Below are 27,002 nucleotides of genomic sequence, written 5' to 3' on the forward strand. Positions count from 1 at the left end.
AGGCAGATCTCGTTACGATCCCATTTGATGGTATAACTGGATGGGGAGATCCCAGAATGGAACTCTGGCTCAAACTTCTTTTCCCATTTAACATGGAGAAACTGAATTACAGGATTGCTAATTAGTTCTAACAACAAGAAAAAACATTTATTGAACATGAAAAACTTGGATTATGATAAAATGCGCCTTTTCTCCCTTGAGCTTAACAATTAAATTTAGGATGAACATGGATTACAAAGTACATAGAGGGATAGGAAAGAGCACCCTATTTAAGGGCACGCCTCCACCCTATCCCCGTAACCCAATAACACCACCTAACCTTTTATACACTAACGGGCAATTTAGCATGGCCAGTCCACCTAACCTGCACATCTTTGGACTGTGGGAGGAAACCGGAGCACCCGAAGGAAACCCACACAGACACGGGGAGAAAGTGCAAACTTCACACAGTCACCCGAGGCCGGAATTAAACTTTGGTCCCGAGAGCTGTGAGGCAGCAGTGCTTGCCACTGTGCCACCATGCCGCCCATCTTAATCTACAATGCTCTCAATAATACTGTTATATTTCTACTCCTGGTAGCATGTTATATTATCATTATTGGTAATGTGTTGTATTCTTTGTCCTTTCTTCCAGAATGACCCGATGTAGTGTTGACAAAGAATATACCAATCAAAAAATTGAAACAATACTAATTTATTATTACTCTACTAATTAAATGAAGTTTGCACACTCGACTGAGTTACAGATAATAATTAAGTGATATTGAATCTGTTTTACTCAATAATCTAAATAGTCACTAACTACACTATGATCTAACCTTGTGTTAACTCTATCTACTCTAAGCTTCTTATGCTTTCACCATGCTTCTTATGCTACTCCGATTCTCTGAGAGACTGTCTTAAATACAGAGAAGTATGAACACAGTATTTACATCGAGATGTAATTATTAACTCTTCACTAACCTGACTATATACATATCATTACGAATACAAAGTCCTTTTTAAGCACAGAAGATGGGGCAGCACAGTAACACAGTGAGTAGCACTGTTGCTTCACAGCTCCAGGGTCCCAGGTTCGATTCCTGGCTTGGGTTACTGTCTGCGTGGATTCTGCACGTTCTCCCCGTGTCTACATGGGTTTCCTCCGGCTGCTCCGGTCTCCTCCAACAAGTCCCAAAAGATGTGCTGTTAGGTGATTTGGACATTCTGAATTCGCCCTCCGTGTACCCGAACAGGTGCCGGAATGTGGCGATGAGGGGACTTTCACAGTAACTTCATTGCAGTGTTAATGTAAGCCTACATGTGACAATACCGATTATTATTAAAATTAAGATGTCTGGTGACAAATATACTCTTGTGCTCTGAAGTGAATGTTTGTGGGTGTTTCCTCAGAATCCCCCCAGATGATTGTGACTTGAGAGCTTCCAAAAAACAGGCAGGAGATAGCATTCTCATGCGCCTGCTACTTTTGTTCGACATGGTGGCAGATATCACAAGTTGGGGAAGTGCATTCAAAAGAGCCTTGGCATATTGCTCCAGTGCATCTTGTAAATGGTACACCCTGCAGCCGTAGTGCATCTTGTAAATGGTATATACTGCAGCTGTTGCACATCTTGTAAATGGTACACCCTGCAGCTGCAGAGCATCTTGTAAATAGTACACACTGCAGCTGCAGAGCATCTTGTAAAAGGTACACATTGGAGCTGCAGTGCATCTTGTAAATGGTACACATTGGAGCTGCAGTGCATCTTGTAAATGGTACACACTGCAGCTGCAGAGCATCTTGTAAAAGGTACACATTGGAGCTGCAGTGCATCTTGTAAATGGTACATTGCAGCTGCACAGCATCTTGTAAAAGGTACACATTGGAGCTGCAGTGCATCTTGTAAATGATACACAGTGCAGCCGCAGTGCATCTTGTAAATGGTACACCCTGCAGCTGCAGAGCATCTTGTAAATGGTACACACTGCAGCTGCAGAGCATCTTGTAAATGGTACACATTAGAGCTGCAGAGCATCTTGTAAATGGTACACACTGCAGCCACAGTCCATCTTGAAATGGGGGACACTGCAGCTGCAGAGCATCTTGCTGACGATACGACCATAGCGGGCCGGATCTCGAATAACGATGAGTCAGAATACTGGAGGAAGATAGAGAACTTCGTGGAGTGGTGCAGCGACAACAATCTCTCCCTCAATGCCAGCAAAACTAAAGAGATGGTCATTGACTCAGGAAGCAAAGTATTGACTTCAGAAAGTGGGCAGCATAATGAAAGACCCCTCCCACCCGGCTTACTCACTCTTCCAACTTCTTCCATCGGGCAGGCTATACAGAAGTCTGAGAACACACACGAACAGACTCAAAAACAACTTCTTCCCCGCTGTTACCAGACTCCTAAACGACCTTCTTATGGACTGACCTCATTAACGCTACACCCCTGTATGCTTCATCCGATGCCGGTGCTTATGTAGTTACATTGTGTACCTTCTGTTGCCCTATTATGTATTTACTTTTATTTCCTTTTCATTTCATTTACTTAATGACCTGTTGAGCTGCTCACAGAAAAATACTTTTCATTGTACCTCGGTACACGTGCCAATAAACAAATCTAAATCTTTTAAATGGTACATACTGCAGCCACAATGCATCTTGTAAATGGTACACCCTGCAGCCCCAGTGCATCTTGTAAATGGTACACACTGCAACTGCAGTGCATCTTGTAAATGGTACACCCTGCAGCCCCAGTGCATCTTGTAAATGGTACACACTGCAACTGCAGCGCATCTTGTAAATGGTACACCCTGCAGCCCCAGTGCATCTTGTAAATGGTACACACTGCAGCCCCAGTGCATCTTGTAAATGGTACACACTGCAGCCCCAGTGCATCTTGTAAATGGTACACACTGCAGCTGCAGCGCATCTTGTAAATGGTACACCCTGCAGCCCCAGTGCATCTTGTAAATGGTACACACTGCAACTGCAGCACATCTTGTAAATGGTACACACTGCAACTGCAGCGCATCTTGTAAATGGTACACACTGCAGCTGCAGCGCATCTTGTAAATGGTACACCCTGCAGCTGCAGCGCATCTTGTAAATAGTACACACTGCAGCCGCAGTGCATCTTGTAAATGGTACACACTGCAACTGCAGTGCATCTTGTAAATGGTACACACTGCAGCTGCAGCGCATCTTGTAAATGGTACACACTGCAGCCACAGTGCATCTTGTGAATGGTACACACTGCAGCCGCAGTGCATCTTGTACATGGTACACGTTGCAGCTGCAGAGCATCTTGTAAATGGTACACACTGCAGCCGCAATGCATCTTGTAAATGGTACACACTGCAGCAGCAGAGCATCTTGTAAATGGTACACACTGCAGCCACAGTGCATCTTGTGAATGGCACACACTGCAGCCGCAGTGCATCTTGTACATGGTACACGTTGCAGCCGCAATGCATCTTGTAAATGGTACACACTGCAGCCACAGTGCATCTTGTCAATGGTATACGCAGCATCTGCAGTGCTTCGGTGATGGCGGCAGATGGAATCAAGCACACTGCTTTGTCCTCACAAGCTTCTCAAGTGTTTTTGGAGGTACACTCATCCAGGCTAGTGGAGTGTATTCCGTCACACTGCTTATTTATGTCTTCTAGATTGTAGGAAGGATTTGGGGAGTCAGTGGGTGAGTCACTTGCCGCAGATTATTGAATCTCTGACCTGGTCTTGTAGGTAAAGTGCTTGTGGTTTGTTTTCTGGTCAGTGGTGATCCCAGGATATTGATGGTAGGGCATTCAGCGGTGACCTGAATGTAAAGGGGAGATGGCTCCATTCCCTTTTGTTGAAGATAGCATTGCCTGACACTTGCATGGTGCAAATGTTACTTCTCACTTATCAGACCAAACCTGAATGTTGTCCACGTCTTATTACGTGCAGGAACATACTGCTTCATTATCAGAGGAGTTGTGAGTGGAACGGGGCACTTCACAGTCATAAGTAAACATCAAATAACTGGTGAAGTGTTACTTTCCTGGGTCTGTGTTCCAAAGTACTGAATTGCTAGGGGGATATTGGAAAATCAGGTGCAATCTTTTAACAAGGACATGCCCTGCCTGACCTGGCTGATATTTAACAAACAATAATACAGCACAGGAACAGGTCCTTAGGCCCTCCAAGCCTGTACCAGTCATGACATCAACCTTGGCCAAAACCCTCAGCGCTTCCTTGTGCTGTATCCCTCTATACCCGTCCTATCCATGTATTTGTCGAGATGCCTTTTCAATGCCGTTCATGTATAAGACCATGAGACATAGGAGCAGAATTAGGCCAATCGGCCCATCGAGTCTGCTCTGCCATTCAATCATGGCTGATATTTTCCTCATCCCCATTCTCCTGCCTTCTCCCCATAAGACCTGATCCCCATCTAAATCAAGAACCCATCTATCTCTGTCTTAAAGACACTCTGTGATTTGGCCTCCACCGCCTTCTGCGGCAAAGAGTTCCACAGATTCACCACCCTTTGGCTGAAGAAATTCCTCCTCATCTGCTTCCACACCCTCCCCTGGCAACGCGTTCCAGGCACTCACCACCCTCTCTGTAAAAAAAAAAAAAACCTGCCTTGCACATGTCCTCTAAACCTCTCCCCATGGACGTTAAACCTACCTAGTGACTGACCTTTCCACCCTGGGAAAGAGTGCCTATCCATCCACTCTATCCATACCCCTCATAATCTTGAGGACCTCTATCAGGTCACCCCTCAGCCTCCGGTGTTCTAATGAAAACAGTCAGAGTCCATTCAGCCTCTCCGCATAGCTAACACCCTCCAGACCAGGCAACATCCTGGTAAACCGCCTCTGCACCCTCTCCAAAGCCTCCACATCCTTCTGGTAGTGTGGCGACCAGAATTGTGCGCAATATTCCAAGTGCGGCCGTATCAAGGTTCGATACAGCATGACTTGGCAGTTTTTATAGTCGATCCCCTGTCCAATGAAGGCAAGCATTCCGTATGCTTTCTTGACTACCTTGTCCACTTGTTGCCACTTTCAAAGATCTGTGGACCTGCACGCCCAGCTCTCTGACTTTCTATATTCCTAAGAATTTTGCCATTTACAGTCTATTTCCCCTCCATGTTAGACCTACCAAAATGCATTACCTCACATTTGTCTGGATTAAACTCCATTTGCCATTTCTCTGCCCAAGTCTCCAACCTATCTATGTCCTGCTGTACACTCTGACAATCCTCAACACTATCTGCCACTTCACCAACCTTGGTGTCATCCATGAACTTACTAATCTGAATGGCTACATTTTCCTCCAAATCGTTTATGTATTCTACAAACACCAGAGCCCAGGTGACTAAGTGTGCCTCGTCATCAATCCAGTAAAACTCCCAACACATTATTTATAAAATGGACATGGCATTTTAAAAATATTTGACTGCATAAGTTTGAGTCATTCTTAAAGTTGGCTTTATTGAACAAATAATGTAAATGAGGAATTCCACTCTTCAACAGAATATGCTGTGTGTGAAACATGCTGATATTCGTACTCCAAAAGTAGAATCCTACTGTGAGAAAATAGAGTACACCTCCTCGCTGTCCTTTATACATTCATAAATGAGAAGACAGATGTACTTATGAGCAGGAGTGGGCCACTCGGCCCTTCGAGGCTGCTCTGTCATTCAATAAGATCATGGCTGGTGTGACTGTAATCTCCCACCTACAACTGATAAACTTTCGCACCCTTCTTTATCTTTGCACCATTGTTAATCAAGAATCCATCTGCCTCATGGATTTAAAAACATTTAAAGCCTCTGCTTCCACTGATTTTGAGGAAGGGAATCCTAAAGACTCACTACCTGCTGAGAGAAAACAATTCTCATCTTTAACTTAAATGGGCAACCACTTATTTTTAAATAGTGACACCTAATTCTAGATTTTCCCACAAGAGGAAACATACTCCCTCATCTATCTTGTCTTATATGTAAGTTGCCTCTTACTCCTCTTGACTCCAGTGGATACATGTCTAGCCTGTCCAACCTTTCCTTATTTGATACCCCACCCATTCCTGGTATTAATTTAGTATACCTTCTCTGAACTGCTTCCAATGCACTTACGCCCTTCCTTAGTTAAGGAGACCAGTATTGTACACAGTACTCTAGATCTTTACAGCTGAAGCATAACCCCCCCAAACTTTTATATTCCGTTAACTTTCCTAATGACTTGTACCTTCATATTAGTCTTATGTAATTGATACACTGGATACCCAGAAGCCTCTGCATTTCAGAGCTCTGCAATCTCTCATTATTTAGATAATATGTTTTTTTATTCTTCCTGCCAAAATGGACAATTTCACATTTTCCCACATTATACTCCATTTGCCAGATCTTTGCCCCCTTGCTTAACTTCTCTATGTTCGTTTGTAGCCTCCTTATGGTCTTTTCACATCTTTCTTTCCTACCTAGCTTTGTATCATCAGCTACCATCCCTTTGGTTCCTTCATCCAAGCTTTTTACATAAATTATAAAATGTTGAGGGCCCAGCACTGATCCCTGTGTCACATCACTCGTCACACCTTGCCAACCAGAAAAAGACCTTCTGTTTTTTGTTAGCTAGCCAATCTTCTATCCATGCCGATATGTTAACCCCCATACCATGACTTACTATTTTCCGCAAAAACCATTGATGCGGCAGCTTATTAAATGCCTCCTGGAAATCTAAGTACAGTATATCTACCATTCCGACCATCCGCAGCATATGTGACTCCTTCAAAGAACTCCAATAAATTGGTTAAACCAATTTAAGGGCAGCACGGTGACGCAGTGGTTAATACTGCTGCCTCACAGCGCCAGTGCCCCGGGTTCAATTCCGGCCTCGGGTGACTGTATAGAATTTGCATGTTCTCCCCATGTCTGCGTGGGTTTCCTCCGGGTGCTCCGGTTTCTTCCCACAGTGCAAAGATGTGCAGGTTAGGTGGCTTGGCCATGCTAAATTGCCCCTCCTTAGTGTTCAAGGATGTGCAGGTTAAGTTGCGGGGATAAGGCGGTGTGGGTGGGACAGTGAACCTGTGTAGAGTGCTGTTTTGGAGGGCCAGTGCAGACTCGATGGGCTGAATTGTCTCCTTCCGCAGTGTGATGACTCTTCTATGATTACTCTGCCTGATTGTCTTGAATTTGTCTAATTGCCCTCCCATAACATCTTTATAAGTTTCCAACATTTTCCCTATGACCAATGTTAAGCTAATTGACCTGCAGTTTATTTTGGAAAGTTAAGGCCAATGCATCAACTATCTGACCAGCCACTTCTTTTAAGATCCTAGGATGAAGTCTATCAGGACCCTAAGATTTGTTAGCCCGCATGCGGCTCAAACAATTTGTTAACCACCCTAGTGATTGTAATTTTCCTGAGTTCCTCCCTCCCTTCCAATTCCTGATTTAAAGTTATTTCTCAGCTGTTACTTGTTGCCTCTATCGTGAAGGCCGATACAAAATACCTGATCAATTCATCTGCCATCTTTTTATTTTCCATTATTTAAAAAAATATATATATTTAATAAGAGTTTTAACACAGTTTTTCACCCTTACAAACAACCCCCCCCGTAACAAAAAGAAAGAGAGCGCACATAGCAAGACATGAACATAGCAAATCGATATGATACAGAGCTTTGCACATTGGATTCCTCCCGTACATGTCAGTTTTCCAGATCCTTCATGTATCTTCTTGCTCAAACCCCCCCCCCCCCCCAAAAAAAAACGCAGGTCATCTTGTAAGTTTCTATTAGATCTCCCCTCAAACTCCTAAACTCCAATGAATATAATCCCAGGATCCTCAGACGTTCATCGTATATTAGGCCTACCATTCCTGGGATCATCCGTGTGAATCTCCGCTGGACCCGCTCCAGTGCCAGTATGTCCTTCCTGAGGTGTGGGGCCCAAAATTGCTCACAGTATTCTAAATGGGGCCTAACTAATGCTTTATAAAGCTTCAGAAGTACATCCCTGCTTTTATATTCCAAGCCTCTTGAGATGAATGTCAACATTGCATTTGCTTTCTTAATTACGGACTCAACCTGCAAGTTTACCTTTAGAGAATCCTGGACTAGGACTCCCAAGTCCCTTTGCAGTTCAGCATTATGAATTTTGTCACCGTTTAGAAAATAGTCCATGCCTCTATTCTTTTTTCCAAAGTGCAAGACCTCGCACTTGCCCACGTTGAATTTCATCAGCCATTTCTTGGACCACTCTCCTAAACTGTCTAAATCTTTCTGCAGCCTCCCCACCTCCTCCATACTACCTGCCCCTCCACCTATCTTTGTATCATCGGCAAACTTAGCCAGAATGCCCCCAGTCCCGTCATCTAGATCGTTAATATATAAAGAGAACAGCTGTGGCCCCAACACTGAACCCTGCGGGACACCGCTCGTCACCGGTTGCCATTCCGAAAAAGAACCTTTTATCCCAACTCTCTGCCTTCTGCCTGACAGCCAATCGTCAATCCATGTTAGTACCTTGCCTCGAATACCATGGGCCCTTATTTTACTCAGCAGTCTCCCGTGAGGCACCTTATCAAAGGCCTTTTGGAAGTCAAGATAGATAACATCCATTGGCTCTCCTTGGTCTAACCTATTTGTTATCTCTTCAAAGAACTCTAACAGGTTTGTCAGGCACGACCTCCCCTTACTAAATCCATGCTGACTTGTCCTAATCCAACCCTGCACTTCCAAGAATTTAGAAATCTCATCCTTAACAGTGGATTCTAGAATCTTGCCAACAACCGAGGTTAGGCTAATTGGCCTATAATTTTCCATCTTTTTCCTTGTTCCCTTCTTGAACAGGGGGGTTACAACAGCGATTTTCCAATCCTCTGGGACTTTCCCTGACTCCAGTGACTTTTGAAAGATCATAACTAACACCTCCACTATTTCTTCAGCTATCTCCTTTAGAACTCTAGGATGTAGCCCATCTGGGCCCGGGGATTTATCAATTTTTAGACCTCTTAGTTTCTCTAGCACTTATATCGTATCATAGCACTCCCCATATCATTTATCCAGGCCTCCATGCTGGGGGGCTTCGCCTCTTTCCACATTAACAAGATCCTTCGCCGGGCTACTAGGGACACAAAGGCCGATATGCCGGCCTCTTTCGCACTCCCGGCTCGTCCACTACTCCAAATAGTGCTAGCCCCCAGCTTGGCTTGACCCGGACCTTCACCACCTTAGATACTGTTCCCGTCACTCCCCTCCAGAACCGCTCCAGTTCCGAGCATGACCAAAACATATGGACATGGTTTGCCGGACTTCCTGAGCACATCCCGCATCTGTCCTCTACCCCAAAAAACCTACTCAGCCTCGCCCCCGTCATGTGCGCTCCATGAACCACCTTAAATTGTATGAGGCTAAGCCTAGCACACGAAGAAGAGGAATTAACCCTACTTAGGTCATCAGCCCATAGCCCCTCCTCAATCTCCTCCCCCAGCTCCTCCTCCCATTTACCCTTCAGCTCCTCTACCAACGCCTCCCCCTCTTCTTTCATCTCCTGGTATATCGCCGACACCTTGCCCTCTCCGACCCATACACCCGAAATCACCCTATCTTGAATCTCCTGTGCCGGGAGCAATGGGAATTCCCTCACCTGTCGCCTCACAAACGCCCTCACTTGCATGTACCTGAAAGCATTTCCCGGGGGTATCCCAAACTTCTCCTCCAGCGCCCCTAGGCTCGCAAACGTCCCATCAATGAACAGGTGCCCCATTCTTCTAATCCCTGCCCGATACCAGCTCTGAAACCCCCCGTCCATCCTCCCCGCGACAAACCGGTGGTTACCACTGATCGGGGACCACACCGAGGCTCCCATTCCACCCCTGTGCCGTCTCCACTGGCCCCAGATCTTTAGCTTTGCCGCCACCACCAGACTCGTCGTGTACCTTGTCGGCGAGAGCGGCAGCGGTGCCGTCACCAGCGCCCCCAGGCTCGTTCCTTTGCAGGACGCCATCTCCAACCTCTTCCATGTCGCCCCCTCTCCCTCCATCACCCACTTACGGATCATCGCCACATTGGCTGCCCAGTAGTAGCCACCCAAGATGCGGCAACGCCAACCCTCCTCTGTCCCTACTGCGCTCCAGAAACCCTCTCCTTGCCCTCGGGGTCTTATTCGCCCACACAAAACCCATAATACTCCTGCCTACCCTCTTAAAAAAGGCCTTGGTGATCACAATTGGAAGGCACTGGAACACAAAAAGAAACCTTGGGAGGACCACCATTTTGACCGACTGCACTCTACCCGCTAGCGAGAGCGGCAACATGTTCCATCGTTTGAAGTCCTCCTCCATCTGCTCCATCAGCCTCGTCAGATTCAGTTTATGTAGGGCCCCCCAACTCCTAGCTATTTGGATCCCCAAGTACCGAAAGCTCCTTTCTGCCCTCCTCAGCGGTAGATCGTCTATCCCCCTTTCCTGGTCTCCTGACTACTACAAAAAGCTCACTCTTCCCTACATTAAGCTTATAGCCCGAAAAATCCCCAAACTCCCTTGGAGTCTGCATGTCCTCCACCATCCCCTCCACTGGCTCCGCCACATACGGCAACAGGTCGTCTGCATAAAGCGACACTCGATGCTCCTCTCCCCCTCGGACCATCCCCTCCATTTCCTAGACTCCCTTAATGACATGGCCAAGGGTTCACTTGCTCGTGCAAACAACAGGGGGGACAGGGGGCACCCCTGCCTCGTCCCACGATACAGCCAAAAATACTCCGACCTCCGCCGATTCGTAACTACACTCGGCACCGGGGCTCTGTATAGGAGCTTAACCCAACTAATAAACCCTCCCCCGAACCCAAACCTCCGCAGCACTTCCCAGAGGTACTCCCACTCTACTCAGTCAAAGGCTTTCTCCGCGACCATAGCTGCCACTATCTCCGCCTCTCCCTCCACCGATGGTATCATTATCACGTTTAGGAGCCGCCGCACATTGGTGTTTAGTTGCCTGCCCTTTACAAATCCCGTTTGGTCCTCGTGAATCACCCCCGGGACACAGTCCTCGATCCTCGTAGCCAGCACTTTTGCCAGCAACTTAGCATCCACGTTGAGGAGCGAGATCGACCTGTACGACCCACATTGCAGTAGGTCCTTGTCCCGCTTCAGGATCAAAGAGATCGTCGCCTCAGACATTGTCGGGGGCAGGTCCCTCCCTCCCTTGCCTCATTAAAAGTCCTCACTAGCAACGGGGCTAACAGGTCTACGTACTTCCTATAGAACTCAACCGGGAACCCGTCCCGTCCCGGGGCCTTCCCTGTCTGCATACTCCCCAGACCTTTGATCAGCTCCTCCAACCCAATTGGTGCCCCCAAACCAGCCACCTCCTGCTCCTCCACCCTCGGGAACCTCAGTTGGTCCAAGAATCGTCGCATCCCCTCTTCCCCCGCTGGGGGCTGGGATCTGTACAGCTCTTCATAAAAGGCCTTGAATACCTCATTTACTTTCGTCGCACTCCGCACCGTAGCTCCCCTTCCATCCTTGACTCCACCTATTTCCCTCACTGCCATCCTCTTACGGAGCTGTTGTGCCAGCATCCGGCTCGCCTTCTCCCCATACTCATACGTCGCCTCCTGCGCTTTCCTCCACTGTGCCTCTGCCTTCCCTGTGGTCAACAGGTCGAACTCCGTCTGGAGATGTCGCCTTTCCCTAAGTAGTCCCTCTTCCGGGGCCTCTGCGTATCTCCTGTCCACTCTTAAAATCTTCCCCACTAACCTCTCCCTTTCCATGCCCTCTATCTTCCTATGAGCCCTGATGGAGATTAGCTCTCCCCTGATCACAGCCATCAGCGCCTCCCATACTACCCCCACCTGCACCTCCCTGTTGTCGTTGGCTTCCAGATACCTTTCGATGCACCACCGCACCCTCCCACACACCGCCTCATCTGCCAGCAGTCCCACATCCAACCGCCACAACGGGCGTTGGTCCCTCTCCTCTCCCAACTCCAGTTCCACCCAGTGCGGGGCGTGATCTGAAATGGCTATGGCCGAATACTCCGTTCCCTCCACTTTCGGGATCAGCGCCCTGCCCAGAACAAAAAAGGCTTTGTGCACGTGGGAGAAAAAAGAAAATTCCCTGGCCTGCGGCCTGGCAAACCTCCACGGATCCACTCCCCCCATCTGGTCCATAAACCCCCTAAGCACCTTGGCCGCAGCCGGCCTCTTTCCGGTCCTAGATCTGGAGCGATCCAGTGCTGGGTCCAACACCGTATTAAAATCCCCACCCATTATCAAGCTTCCTACCTCCAGGTCTGGAATGCGCCCCAACATACGCTTCATGAATCCAGCATCATCCCAGTTCTGGGCGTATACATTTACCAATACCACCCACATCCCCTGCAACATACCGTATCGACCTCCATTGTCCACTACGATATTCTTGGCCTCAAACGACACCCGCTTCCCCACCAGTATTGCCACCCCTCTGTTCTTCGCGTCCAGCCCCGAATGGAATACCTATCCTACCCATCCCTTTCTTAACCTGACCTGGTCTGCCACCTTCAAATGTGTCTCCTGAACCATGACCACGTCTGCCTTCAGTCCCTTTAAGTGCGCGAACACTCGGGCCCTCTTTACCGGCCCATTCAGGCCCCTCGCATTCCACGTTATCAGCCGGATTGGGGGGGCTCCCCCCCCCCCCCTGCCGACTAGCCGTCCCCTTTTCTAGGCCAGTCCCGTGCCCGCGCCGCCCTCACCCTCCAGTCCCCCAGACGGGGGACCCCTGCCCCGACCACCTCTTCTGTGTCCAATTCCCCCTCGGCCAGTGCAGCAGCAACCCTATTGAAACCCGGTTGAAACCCGCTATCCTCTTTGCTACCTCCGTGCTCAAGTCCGGGTAAATTCGGATCTCCACATTCGCCCAGCTGCTGCTTCGCTCTTTCTTGGCCCATTTCAAGACCCTCTCTCTGTCCGTGAAACGGTGAAACCTCACCACAATCGCCCTTGGCGGCTCATTAGCCTTGGGCCTCCTCGCCAGCACCCGATGTGCCCCATCCAGCTCCAGAGGCCTCGCAGGGGCCTCCACACCCATCAGCGACTCGAGCATCGTGCTCGCATATGCCCCGGCATCGGCCCCCTCCACTCCTTCAGGGAGACCCAGGATCCGAAGATTCTTTCTCCTCGACCGGTTCTCCAGGTCTTCGAATCTTTCCGCCCACCTTTTGTGCAGGGCCTCGTGCGCCTCCACCTTCACCGCCAGGCCCAAGATCTCATCCTCGTTCCAATTAACTTTTTTCTGCACCTCCTGGATCTTTACCTCGTGGGCCTTCTGGGTCACCCCTAATCCTTCAATCGCCGCCAGCATAGGCGCCAGCATCTCTTTCGTCAGCTCATCAAAAAGCGCTTGATAAACTCTTGCTGCTCCGGCCAGCCTTCCACTTTATCTCCGGCTGCCGCCATCTTGTTTTTCTTCCCTCGCTTCTCTCGCTGCTCCAACGCCGCTTTTTTTAGCCGTTTCACTTCTTGTCCGTTCCATATACAGTGAAGGGAGACCTCACTCTCACCTTCCCACACGGAACGTCTTCAAAAAATTCCCGTTGGGTCTCCTCTGGAGAGCCTGAAAGTCCGTGATCGCGGGAGCTGCCGAATCGTGCGGCTTAGCTCCGCATCGCCGCATCCGGAAATCCTTTATTTTCCATTATTAATGCCCCAGACTCCCTTTTATAAAACCCAGTGCTCACTGTGTTAACAATTTTGTCATTTAAGTGCCTATAGAAACTCTTGCTATCCATTTTTATATTTCTAGTTAGCTTTCTTTCCTTGAATTTTCCCTCCTTATTAATGTTATTCCCACTTTTAGCTACTCTGTATATTCTGTCCAATATTCTGACCTGCCATCCTCCTTTGCGCAATTATATGTTGTCTTTAACTTTTTTTAGGTAACCACGGTTGGTGGCTCCTCCCCTTGGAATTTTGTTTCTAGCTGGAATGTATCTGTTCTATACATTCTGAAATATCCTTTAAATGTCTGCCACTGCATCGCTATTAACCTCTGTTGGGGTCAAGGTTAAGTTTGGTGGCAGATGTACACTTGACATTTGTAAAATTTCTGCCCTTTTATCAAAACCAATGGAAGGGTCTACAAATTGGCATTTAATTTGAAATCCCCTAAATAAACAATTGAACCATCCATTGCGTGAACAACAAAGGTAATGTCAAAAATTTACATGCTTAGAATATTAAAATTCAGGCCATAAATGAAACAGTAAGCCGCAGATCTGTGAGGCTACACAACGATCCCAATTTAGAAAACTGCTGTATTTCACAACGCTTCAGAGAAAACATCATAAGGAATAGCTCCACAGCCATGTTGAGTAAGTGGAGGGGATTTGAATAGAGAGATGATGGCTGAAGAGTCTGCCATCAGTTGAGGGGCAAGATATGTGGAGGACCAGTATTGGCACACTAAGGCTGTGGTAGGAGATGCAAGGCAGTAGTACATACCCACAGAGTGATGTTAAGTTGAGCACCAGGAATTTAATTTCAGTGCACTGAGGAATAGAGAACGAGTCTAAATGAAATCCTGCAATTCATTATTTTATCGAAGATGCAAAGGATGGGCAATTGGAAGTTAGTGAAGGATAGGGTAAGTGAGGTTAAGTTGCAAATATGTTGGAATTTATTGAGGGAAAAAGATAAGAGGACATGGAATAATGAGGCTTCCAGACCACACAATCCTGGATCAAGACTTTTTGCTGTGGTGTAGGGGAAGGAGTGAAGATAACTCACCTTGGTGATGGATAGAACATGGTGTTTGAAACTCAACTCTGAGTTGAACTGGACTCCAATGCTTCATTCAACCTGATTGAGAGAGAAAGAAAGACTTGAATTTATATAGCACATTTAAATACCTGTGGAAATTCCAAAGTACTTAACAACCAATTAAACACTTTTGAAATGTGGTCACTATTGTAAGGCAGGAAAGACAGTAAACTCTCACAAACAGCAATATGATGAGGTAGCGTGTTTTAGTGATGTTTATTGATGGACAAATGTTGGCCAGGCTGCCAATAATGCTGTGGGAACTTTCAAGTTCACCTAAGAGAACAGATAGGGCCTCGCTTTAACATTTAAGGCAAACGGCGACCATAAGACATAGGAGCAGAATTAGGCCATTCAGCCCATCGCGTCTGCTCCACCATTTAATCATGGCTGATATGTTTCTCATCCCCATTCTCCTGCCTTCTGCCCAAAACCGTTTATCCTCATATTAATCAACAACCTATCTATCTCCATTTTAAACACATCATTAAAGTGACATTTCTGACAATGCAGCACTCTGTCAGCGCAGCACTCCGCCAGTACTGCACTGGAGTGTCAACTTAGATTTTTGTGCTCAGGTCTTGGAGTGGGACATGAACCTTCAATCTTCAGACTTGGTGGCAAGAGTGTTACCTATAGAGCCAAAGCTGATACTTATGGTCATGGTCATGAGCCAATGGCCGAGGAGGGGTGTGGAATTACTAGTCAGGAAGCACGTTTATTTTTCTGACGTTCAGCTGGAAGAAATTTTGATTCCCACGTGACTTAACGCCAGGTAATCGTACACCACATTGTGATAATGATGATCAAAATTGATAGCTGGAATTAACTAAAGGCAAGCTGGAACCCTGCTTCCATGTTACATCATTGAGGGACAGTGTGAGATGAGGAACTGATGGGAAGATGGTATGGATAGATTTTGGGGACTCTAGAGGTGTCTATATTCATCTGATGAGAATAGCCATTTATGCAGCTGTATTGACAACATTGTGAAGATAGGATGGAACCCTGTGAAGCCAGTGATATCAGAGGAGGGGTGTTGAAGAAGCAGCATGGTAGTACGGTGGGTAGCACTGTTGCTTCACAGCTCCAGGATCCCAGGTTTGATTCCTGGCTTGGGGCACTGTCAGTGAGGAGTCTGCACATACTCCCCGTGTCTGCGTGGGTGTCCTCCGGGTGCTCCGGTTTCCTCTGTTAAGTAATGGGTTAAGAGACATTGCAATTAGTTGTCTCATTTATGTTAAGTATCCATTAATTGACACTGATATGTAAAGGGGCTTCAGGTGGCCTCTGTCAGGTGCTGTGTTGTCAAGAGTTTTGTGCAGAGACTGTGGAAGTGAAATAAATGGTGTTTGGTGAAAAGGAACAAGAACTTTAGACTCTTCATTTCACAGCAACTAAAACGTATAACAGTGGTACCAGAGGATGGTTGCTGTGCAAATGTGAAGGTTTGAAAGATACAACTTTTCCTGATCAAACCAAGGAGTGAGTGAGAAGGAAAAACTGAACCCAGGATAAAGATGGCTGGATATGACTATCCTCCCTTATTGTCTGAAAGGGAATCGTACGACCAATGGAGAAGTGCAGTAGTTATGTGGACTAAAGTAACTGCTTTGGGAAAGAGAAAACCAGGTATGGCATTGGCTCTTTCTCTACCATATGGCAGTAAAATCCGAAACAAAGTGCTTTCTGAGCTGGAATTGGAAGAGTTAGACTCAGAAGAAGGTCTGGAGACGTTATTACATTATATGGAGAAGATTTATAAGAAAGATGACTTGTTAAGTGCGTATGAAGCATGGTCGGATTTTGATAAGTTCCGGAAAATGGAGGATATCTCCATGGAAGACTAAATAATGGAATTTGGCAGACTATATAAAAGGCTGCAGAAACACAATCTGGAATTTCCAGTTTGTGTTGGCCTTTAAATTACTTGACTGTGCTAGAGTGAGCAACATGGATAGGCTTCTGGTTTTGACAGGAGTTCAGTTTACTGATAAGGATACCTTATTCGAACAGATGACAAAAGCTTTACAAAAGTTTCTGGGGAAACATTCGATTCCGATGGTGTCCTTCTGTACTTCCTACAAACTTCACAGCGGTCACTAACCTGATTCTGATGACCCAAATAGGTCAGCCTGCAATAAGGCAGAATATGGAAGATACACTAGTAACAGGATGGCGAAATCGTATGGCTACGAACAGGGCTCAAGACTATAGACGGAGACCGAGACAAGGAAATTATGAAGACAGAAACCCAATTAGAACCTACAATAGGAAGATGAACCCCAGAAATGCACGGGGCATGATAAATCGATGTTTTCGATGTGACTCTCAATACCATTATGCTTTCAACTGTCCAACTCGTTATGATAGAGTGTTTGAAGCGACACATGACACTGAAGAGTCAGAAGAGGAAAAAGATAGTGACCAGAAAGAAGGCATTGTCCTATTGACAAGCAGTTTTACGCTGGTAATGAGGGTGTTGGTTGCAGAATCCTTCAACTGTGCTGGATTGGACAGTGGCTGCTCATCTACTGTGTGTGGAATTGACTGGTTAAAATGTTACCTGGACTCTTTGAATGCTGAAAATCGTAACAAGGTTAAGGAATTTGAAAGTTCCACAAGTTTCAGGTTTGAGGATGATAATACTCTGAAGTCGCTGAAAAGAGTGGTGATCCCTTGCAATATTGCCGGAGTGAATCATTTCATTAGCACGGATGTTGTATCAAGTGAGATACCTTTGCTTCTGAGCAGACCGTCGATGAAGAAAGCACACATGAAACTGAATATGGAACAGGATAAGGCAACAGTTTTGGAAAGACGGTGCACTTACAATTTACACAGTCGGGACACTATTGTATTCCATTACTGACAAATAATTTTTCAAGTAGAGTGGTTAAGGATGTGTTAATTGCAGTTGAAAATGGGACTTTAGCTGATAAAAAGCTTGTGGTATTAAAACTGCATAGGCACTTTGCACATCCGTCTCCTCGGAGGCTGAAAATTTTATTAAAGGATGCAGGGGCAAGGGATGATGACTATACTAAACTGATAGAACAGGTTAATGACCGCTGTGAAGTTTGTAGGAAGTACAGAAGGACACCAGCACGACCGATAGTAACCCTACCTTTGGCCAGGGATTTTAATGACATTGTGGCCATGGACCTTAAGATGTGGGATAAAGCAAATAATATATTTATTTTGCATTTTGTAGATTTAGCAACCAGATTTAGTCAAATCAACAATTGTACGAAGTAAAGAAAAGAGAGTAATTCTGGATCAAATCGTGGAAAAATGGTTAGGGACAGGAATGGGTCCACCGGCAAAATTCCTTACGGACAATGGGGGAGAATTTGCTAATGATGAGTTTAGGGATATGTGTGAAAACATGAATATCAGAGTTATGAATACGGCTGCAGAAAGTCCATTTAGTAATGGTGTCTGTGAAAGAAATCATGCTGTCATCGATGACATGCTTCGGAAAATTTTGGCAGATCGACCAACTTGCAGGCTAAATTCAGCTTTAGCATGGGCAGTACATGCAAAGAATTCATTGCAGATGGTTGGGGGCTATAGTCCTTATCAATTAGTGTTTGGTAGAAATCCTAAAATTCCATCCATTTTGGATGACCAGCCTCCAGCTTGGGTGGGGACTACAATTAGCTCTGGTTTTGCTGAACATTTAAATGCATTACATAGCAGTAGAAAAGTTTTTTGGAAGCAGAAGTCTCTGAAAGAATTCGCAGAGCTTTAAGACATAACGTACGGCCATCAGATATCGTTTTTCAGCAAGGAGACATGGTATACTATAAGAGAGACAATTCTAATGAATGGAAAGGCCCAGAGAAGATCATAGGCTAGATGGTAAAACAATTATTTTGCAACATGGTAATCAAAGTGTTAGGGTCCATTCATCAAGGATAATGGGTACAGATTACAAATTTTAAAATTTAGACAGAGCAGACAGACATGACGAGGAACCAGAGTCATCTGGTACACGTGTTACAGAACTATGAGGACCAATTAACTGATATAGACAGGGTTTCCATGGAGGAACACAACACTTCTGGTGAATTAAAACAGGCCATTTTTCCAAACGGGCAACTGCCAAAAGTTGGTACAAAAGTGACATATTTGCCTGAAGGGTCTAGTCAATGGAAGGATGCAACTGTTATTAGTAGAGCAGGGAAGGCCACTGGAAAGTATAAACATTGGTTGAATGTACAGCATTCAGGGGAAGGAGTCAAGACAATGGATTGGGAAAACAAAGTTCAAAAATGGAGGGCACAGAAACGCAGTGCCAGTTCAGATAGTACATCGGATAGTGAACAGGTCCGCAGGAAAAGGTCGAGAACTATTGAAAGGACATCCCACAGCAGAAGGGAAAGATCTAGCAGTACAGAACGAGATACCAGGCGGGAGAGGGGACATAGTTTGTCAAGATCTCGGAACATGAGTAAGACTACGAATACTAATAGGAGTAGAAGCCCACATGCACGTGAGATTTTGGTGGCTTCAAATAAATTAGATGAAAAAGTTATTAAAGAAGCTAAACAGCAAGAATTGCATAGTTGGAGTGAATTTGGGGTATACACGGAAGTACCGGATAGGGGACAAAGAGCTCTATCCCACAGATGGATTTGCACGGAAAAGGTTCTTCCAGATGGAACTTATAAGGCAAAGGCCAGGCTCGTGTCAAGGGGATTTGAAGAAAACTTAGAAAATCAGGATTTAAGGGTAGATTCACCTACAGCAGGAAAGGTTATTTTAAAGATCTTCTTGGCTCTATTAGCCACAAAGGCATGGGAATGCAAATCTATAGATATAAATGCTGCCTTTTTGCAGGGGCATCAGCTCCAGAGAGACATTTTTCTCCGTCCTCCTAAAGAAGCAGCTAACACAGAAGGGGTACTCTGGAAGTTGAACAAATGTGTATATGGATTAAATGATGCATCTAGAGTCTGGTATTTTTCGGTAATGTCAGTTTTGTTAAAGTTAGGCTGTTGCCAGTTGAAAGCAGATCCTGCAATGTTTTACTGGCACTATAAAGGAAATCTTTCTGGCATTTTTATGATGCGTGTCGATGATTCTTTGTGGCGTGGGACTAGTGATTTTGAAGCTATTGTAATCTCTGGTTTGAGGAAAGAATTCAGGGTTGGAAGTCAGGCTTCCGGTGCATTTAAATATATTGGACTGGAAATTGGACAGACTAAGTTAGGCGCAACTTTACGTCAGCAATCTTATTTGGGAAGCATCACCCCAATGGCAATTAGTCGTGGCCGAGTTTCACAAAAAGACGCAATGGTTTCAAAGATAGAAAAAGAACAACTGCGAAGTTTAATTGGGCAACTGAACTGGTTAGGTAGACAGACTAGACCGGACGTGAGTTTTGATGTCTTAGAGTTGAGTACAAAAATGAATGATCCCAAAGTGGAAGACATAATAAGAGCAAATAAAGCGTTGGCCAAACTAAAAATGCAGGAGTGTGTTTTGAAGTTCCCGGTTTTAGGTGACCTTAAGCACTTGAAACTCATAGTTTATAGTGATGCGTCCTACGCAAATTTATGTGATGGGGTTTCAAGCGCAGGAGGTTTTATAATTTTCCTTTTGGGGAACAATGGTAAATGTTGCCCACTTGTGTGGGAAACAAAGAAAATAAGGAGAGTGGTAAAAAGCACTTTGGCTGCTGAGACGTTAAGCCTTGTAGAGGCGGTGGATATGGCTTTTTATATAAGTATGATATTGACAGAAATTTTGGGATTAGGGGATTTGGGTAATATACCTATTGACTGTCACATTGATAATAAATCCCTGTGGGAAAATGTGCACTCTACAAAATGTGTCAATGAAAAGAGGTTACGGATAGACATCGCAAGTTTGAAGCAGATGTTGGACAGAGGGGAAATAACAAAAATTAAATGGGTCGACAGGAGCTATCAACTGTCAGACTGTTTTACGAAAAGAGGGGCGAGTTTGCAGAAACTTTTGGATATTGTTAATGAAGGGCGCTTGTTTCTGTGACTTTTTTTTTCTTTCTCGTCCAAACAAAAAGTTTTTTTTTGTTGAGTTTCTTGAAATTTTGTTTTCACCAAATTATTTTTTTTTCTCCAAGGAAGAGGAGACTGTTCAGTAATGGGTTAAGAGACATTGCAATTAGTTGTCTCATTTATGTTAAGTATCCATTAATTGACACTGATATGTAAAGGGGCTTCAGGTGGCCTCTGTCAGGTGCTGTGTTGTCAAGAGTTTTGTGCAGAGGCTGTGGAAGTGAAATAAATGGTGTTTGGTGAAAAGGAACAAGAACTTTAGACTCTTCATTTCACAGCAACTAAAACGTATAACATCCTCCCACAGTCCAAAGATGTGCAGGTTAGATGGATTGGCTATGATAAATTGCCCTGAGTGTCCAAAAAGGCAAGATGGGGTTACTGGGTTATGGGGATAGGGTGGAGGCGTGGGCTTGGTTGGGGTGCTTTTTCCAAGGACCAGTGCAGACTTGATGGGCCGAATGGACTCCTTCTGTGCTGTAAATTCTATGATCTAAGGAATAGTTGAACAAAGGCATAGTTGAATATTGTGAGGAGTCAACAAAAAGATTAAATAACTTGCCTTAATCAGTCATAAAAATAATGTCATTGTGACATCCGTCCACAAGGCTAAAATCCTCAAATGTTACAACATAAGAGGTCTATTTGTTCACTTATGCTGAAAGAGATAATCCCCGTTCTTTCTCGATGTCCTTCTAAATTTGTATTTATAAAATATTTATCTCTGTCCCTTTTAACAGCTAGTATGGATTTTGCTGCAGCCATCATTTCTGATGGGCATTCAGTGTCCTAACGATACTCTTTGTGAAAGAAAATTGATCTAACCTTTTGCTGATGATCCTAAATTTGTGCATTCTGATTACGGACTCACAGAGCAGTAGAAAAAGTTACCCTATCTTCCCGATAAACAAACCCTCTCAGCATTTCAGAAAGACTTCATCAAACCTTCACTGAGTCTAAAATCCACTGAGGGCATTGAAATGCGAGTCTCTCAGTTGAGAGCCAGAATTCTAATACTGTAGTTGCCATGGTTACTGTGTATTTTTGTAGAAATGTCAAGAAATTGTGAATGCAAATAATTCTTCGGACTCAAGAATTCAAAATTCTTTCCCTCAAACAGGTATCAAATTGTGGTTGAAATTATTCAGGCGACTACAATCAGCAGCTTACCTCAGATGAAGAAACCAAAAGGTAAGCTTTCTACTGTGTTCCTTTTTAGTACTCCCCATGACTATACTCCTTCCGCAGCATCCCTTGCAACCAGTCTGGTTGTACTCATTATTTCTCGTGCAGCAGCTGATTTAGCGCCTCTTTATTTTTGTGCAATGTGACTGAAGATAATGTCAATGTAGTTAACTCTCATTCTCTTCCCATACCTACTTTCAGTTTATTCCCCTTCACCCTCTAACCCTTAAGATGGTGACTATTACTCGATTTTCACAGGCAATGGTGGCTGGCACCTGGTTGCCGTTTGTGTGTTGGTAGCTTGTTCTATTGTGAGACACCATCACTAGTGAGGTGACTGTGCCCTTGGCCACGAACAGTCCAGCAGGAGTGACCAATTATCGTCAGAACTGCGATGGGTGGCCAGCTGTTTCTCCTTTTTGGGTTACTTGTTTTCAAATTGCGCCGGTAAATTCTGCTGACCCGTTGTCACTACAGCTTGCGTTGTGATTCACCGGAGAGCAGACCGTGGGAGAATTGGTGCATCCCATAGTTTCATTTCTGCATTCCACATCGATAACTGTGGTTGAACTGAGTTTATTTATTTATTTCACTTTTTGTAATGAATTGTCGACTGCCAAATACTGCCCGAAGGAAATTAAAATTGATTTCACTGTTGTTTTCAAGTGAATGCCAGTGTCGAAATTGATAACCAGGTCAACACAGTCTCTATTGACAGACCTAACTTGAAGATTGTTCACAGATGCCCAAGGATGTGCAGGTTAGGTGGATTGGCCATGTTAACATGGGGTTAAGGGGATAGGGCCTGGGTGGGGTGCTCCTTTGGAGGGTCAGTGCAGACTCAAGGGGCCGAACGGCCACCTGCACTGCAGGTATCCTATCATTTCTATAACACAGTTCTCTTTGCTGATGTTTAAAGCTTAGACTAGAGCATGGCAATCTTTTGATAGCAGTTAGTGTTAGGAGGTGGTAAAATATCTCTGGCATGTAGTTACTTCCTTTGCTTGAAAATAGACTTCCTAAACAGTATCAGTATTTACAGACCATCTGCTGGATTGATTCTGAAGTGCATCATTGCCTAATAAGTCAAGAGTTCATGCCCATTAGTCGCTGCATAGAAGAGAGCACTGGAAATACGTTCTGGTTATTTTGAGATGTGACTTGAGGGATGAATGATAGAGATCTGTGGGAACTAAAGAAAAAATGTTAAATGTATTGTTTAGATCACTCCCGTCACATGTAGTCCTGCCCTAACAATGTACTTCTCATCCCTCCATGCGGTTGTCTTACTGGAAATGTTATCTTGCAGATGCACCACTTGTGGCTTATTGATTTACATCTTGAAAACCTTTCAAAATACTGCCTCCAGCAAGTTCCTTTCTTGTCTGCCTTCTATGCATGTTTTCCACAGGCAGTGGTGACCCAAATGTTGGTGTTTTATAACTGACCATGAGTCTTAACAGCAAATCATTGAAGAGACAACTTTCATATGCCAATTGAGGAGATGGACAGACCCTTCATCTTTTATTTATATTTTCCAGAAACCACGCAAAGGTCCTTGCAATTTGGTGTATTAGAGTAGTTAATATTGACAGGTCCAAGAATAGCTTGCCTAAATGTGCTGAGGTTACTCAGTAAACATTTGAATTGCATGAACCATAGAACTACAGAAAAGTTACGATGCAGAAAGAGGCCATTCACCCGTTATGTCTACACCAGCCAAAAGAAGAGGAAAAAAGAAACTAGCTGCTCATTCTAATCCCTCTTTTCCATGTTCTCCCCGTGCCTGTGTGGGTTTCCCCCGGGTGCTCCGGTTTCCTCCCACAGCCGAAGATGTGCAGGTTAGGTGGACTAGCCATGATAAATTGCCCTTAGTGTCTAAAAAGGTTAGGTGGGGTTACTGGATTACGGGGATAGGGTGGAAGTGTGGGCTTAAGTAGGGTGCTCTTTCCAAGAGCCGGTGCAGACTCGATAGGCCAAATGGCCTCCTTCTGCACTGTAAATTCTATGGTTCTACTGAGGAGAAAAGTTTATTCTGTGTTCCTATGGGTCTCTTGTTTTCCCTTCTAATAAGAGTCGATTGTCCGGTTGATTGGAGGTGTGGCAAATACAACTTTATTGCTAATTATTCACTTTAATGCACTCGCATATGAACTGAATCAAAACTTAGAAACAAAATATCAAACAATACATAAACGGGTCAAATACATGGCAAAAAAGCATTAACCATAAATGCATAAAGAAATCACTTTAAAACAAACGGATAAATGACTCAAGAATTCATGAACGCAGAAATTCAGGAACGAGACCGTGACCACGAGGTCCTACTTTTAAGGGAATCCTTATCTATGGTCTAATCCTTCATTTACTCTCGTTGGTTTCTAATTCTCAGCTGAGACCTCCTGGTTTGTTCAGATGGATGTCTGTTATTTAGAGGATGATTTATTAATCAAACATTGGCCGTTACTTAAAATTGAGTGGTGTCCATCAAAGTTAGCTCAGCGTCTACGTGCACAGTCTCAGGAAAATAGGTTTCTCATGCCACCGCTGGCCGTAGACCTTTCTGTAACTAATTAGTTGATACATTCTTATTGTATTTCGATTCATTATATGAAACATTCACGAAAGGAATGTCTAAATTTCAAGTCAAGACACCAGAGTTAATAGTTAATTCATTATCTGAAACAATTACTGTAATCTCACTTTTAATAATTTCCCTCTTTAGCTATGCATTCAATTAGCACCTAAAACCATGAATAAATCAATAAATCACCAATCTATCAGTCCCTCATAGTTTTGTACATCTCGGTCACGTTCCGCCTGAGCCGCCTTTGCTCTAAGGAAAACAACCTCCACCTAAAAAACATCTCATCATAGCTTAAATGCTCCAGCCCAGGAGGCTCCTCTGGACCCTTTCAATAGTGTGTGGCCAGAACTGCACTCTAGCTGTGGCCTAACGAGCGTTTTATACAGCTCCGTCATAGTCTCCCTGCTTTTATATTCCACGCCTCAGCTAATAAAGGCAAATATCCCATATGTCTTTGTAACCACCTTATCGACTTGACCTGCTGCCTTCAGGGATCTTTGGACATGCACCCCAAAGTCCCCTAATGTCCTACTGTTTGTTGTGTATCCCCTTCCCTTGATAGCCCTCCCAAAATGCATCATCTCACAATTTTCAGGGATAATTCGATTTACCACATATTAGGAAAACAACGGTAGTTTTAAGTATTCCCTGGCTGGCTGGGGGTCAGTTTAGCTTATTTGGCTAGACAGCTGGTTCATGATGCAGAGCAAGGCCAGCAGCGCGGGTTCAATTCCCGTACCGGCTGAGGTTATTCATGAAGGCTTCACCTTCTCAACCTTGCCCCTCGCCTGAGGTGTGGCGATCCTCATGTTAAATTACCACCAGCCAGCTCTCCCTTCAAAGAGGAAAGCAGCCTGTGGTCATCAGGGTCTATGGAGACTTCATCTTCTCTTGTATTTGATTTTGATTTGATTTATTGTCACATGTACTGAAGTACAGTGAAAACTTTTTTTCCGCGGCCGAGTAACGTACACAGCACGTACATAGTAGACAGAAGAATAATCAACAGAGAACATTGGCAAATGCTACATCGACTAAACAGTGAATGGTTACAGTGCAGAACAAGGGGCCAAACAAAGCAAATACATGAGCAAGAGCAGCATAGGGCGGCGTGAATAGTGTTCTTACAGGGAGCAGATAAGTCTGAGGGGAAGTCGTTGAGGAGTCTTGTAGCTGTGGGGAAGAAGCTGTTCCTATGTCTGGATGTGCGAGTCTTCAGACTTCTGTATCTTCTGCCTGATGGAAGGGTCTGGAAGAAGGCAATGCCTGGGTGGGAGGGGTCTCTGATAATGCTGTCTGCCTTCCTGAGGCAGCGAGAGGTGTATACAGAATCAATGTGGGGGTGGCAAGTTTGTGTGATGTGTTGGGCTGAGTTCACCACAGTCTGCAGTTTCTTGTGATCTTGGACCGAGCAGTTGCCATACCAGGCTGTGATGTAGCCGGATAGGATGCTCTCTATGGTACATCTGTTGAAGTTCGTGAGAGTCGATGCAGATTTGCCAAATTTGTTTAGCTTCCGTACGAAGTAGAGACGTTGTTGGGCTTTCTTGACTGTTGCATCAACGTGAGTGAACCAGGACAGACTGTTGGTGATGGTGACCCCCAGGAACGTAAAGCTATCGACCATCACAACTTCGGAGCCATTGATGCAGACGGGAGTGTGTGTCGTGCTGCACTTCCTGAAGTCGGTGATCAGTTCCTTGGTCTTTCCAACATTTAGAGAGAGGTTGTTTTCTGTACACCATGCAACCAAGTGATTTATCTCCCTCCTGCAGTCCCTCATTGTTTGAGATGCGGCCCACCACAGTCGTATCATCCGAAAACGTATAGATTTAGTTGGAGTTAAATCTTGCCACACAGTCATAGGGAGTACAGTAGAGGACTGAGCACACATCCTTGCGGGCCTCTGGTGTTGAGGACTATTGTGGAGGAGGTGCTGTTGCCTATCCTGACATTGCTGTCTGTTGATGAGGAAGTCGCGGATCCAGCTGCACAGGGAGGGGTCAAGTCCAAGATTGCAGAGTTTGGTTATTAGTCTTCTTGGGATAATGGTGTTGAAGGTGGAGCTGTAGTCTATGAACAGCAGTTTTACATGAGTGTCCTTGTTGTCGAGGTGTTCGAGTGTTGATTGCAGAGCCAGTGAGATGGCGTCCGCTGTGGACCGGTTGCGGTGATAGGCAAACTGCAGTGGATCAAGAACGTCTGGGAGGCAGGCAGTCATCATGACTAGCCGCTCGAAGCATTTCATGATAACAGACCAGTCGGTAGTCATTGAGACAGGCTACCTTGTTCTTCTTTGGTCCTGGTAATATGGTGGTCTTCTTGAAGAAGGTGAGAACCTCTGAGCGGAGGAGTGAGGTGGTGAATATATCTGAGAATACACACGCCAGCTGG

General features: G+C 45.1%; 1 protein-coding gene across 5 annotated transcripts in view; it reads left to right on the forward strand.

The window, feature by feature from the left end:
• Nucleotides 1-27,002, forward strand: part of snx25 (sorting nexin 25) — a 369,244-nt gene that overhangs the window by 216,198 nt on the left and 126,044 nt on the right. For all 5 annotated transcript variants that reach the window (XM_072515885.1, XM_072515884.1, XM_072515886.1 and 2 more), the window contains one exon: nucleotides 21,957-22,027. In XM_072515885.1, the coding sequence (XP_072371986.1) occupies nucleotides 21,957-22,027 (71 nt within the window). The remainder of the gene's footprint in view (nucleotides 1-21,956; nucleotides 22,028-27,002) is intronic.

The sequence above is a fragment of the Scyliorhinus torazame genome, chromosome 9 (genome assembly GCF_047496885.1).
Source record: "Scyliorhinus torazame isolate Kashiwa2021f chromosome 9, sScyTor2.1, whole genome shotgun sequence".
NCBI classification, from domain to species: Eukaryota; Metazoa; Chordata; class Chondrichthyes; order Carcharhiniformes; family Scyliorhinidae; genus Scyliorhinus; species Scyliorhinus torazame.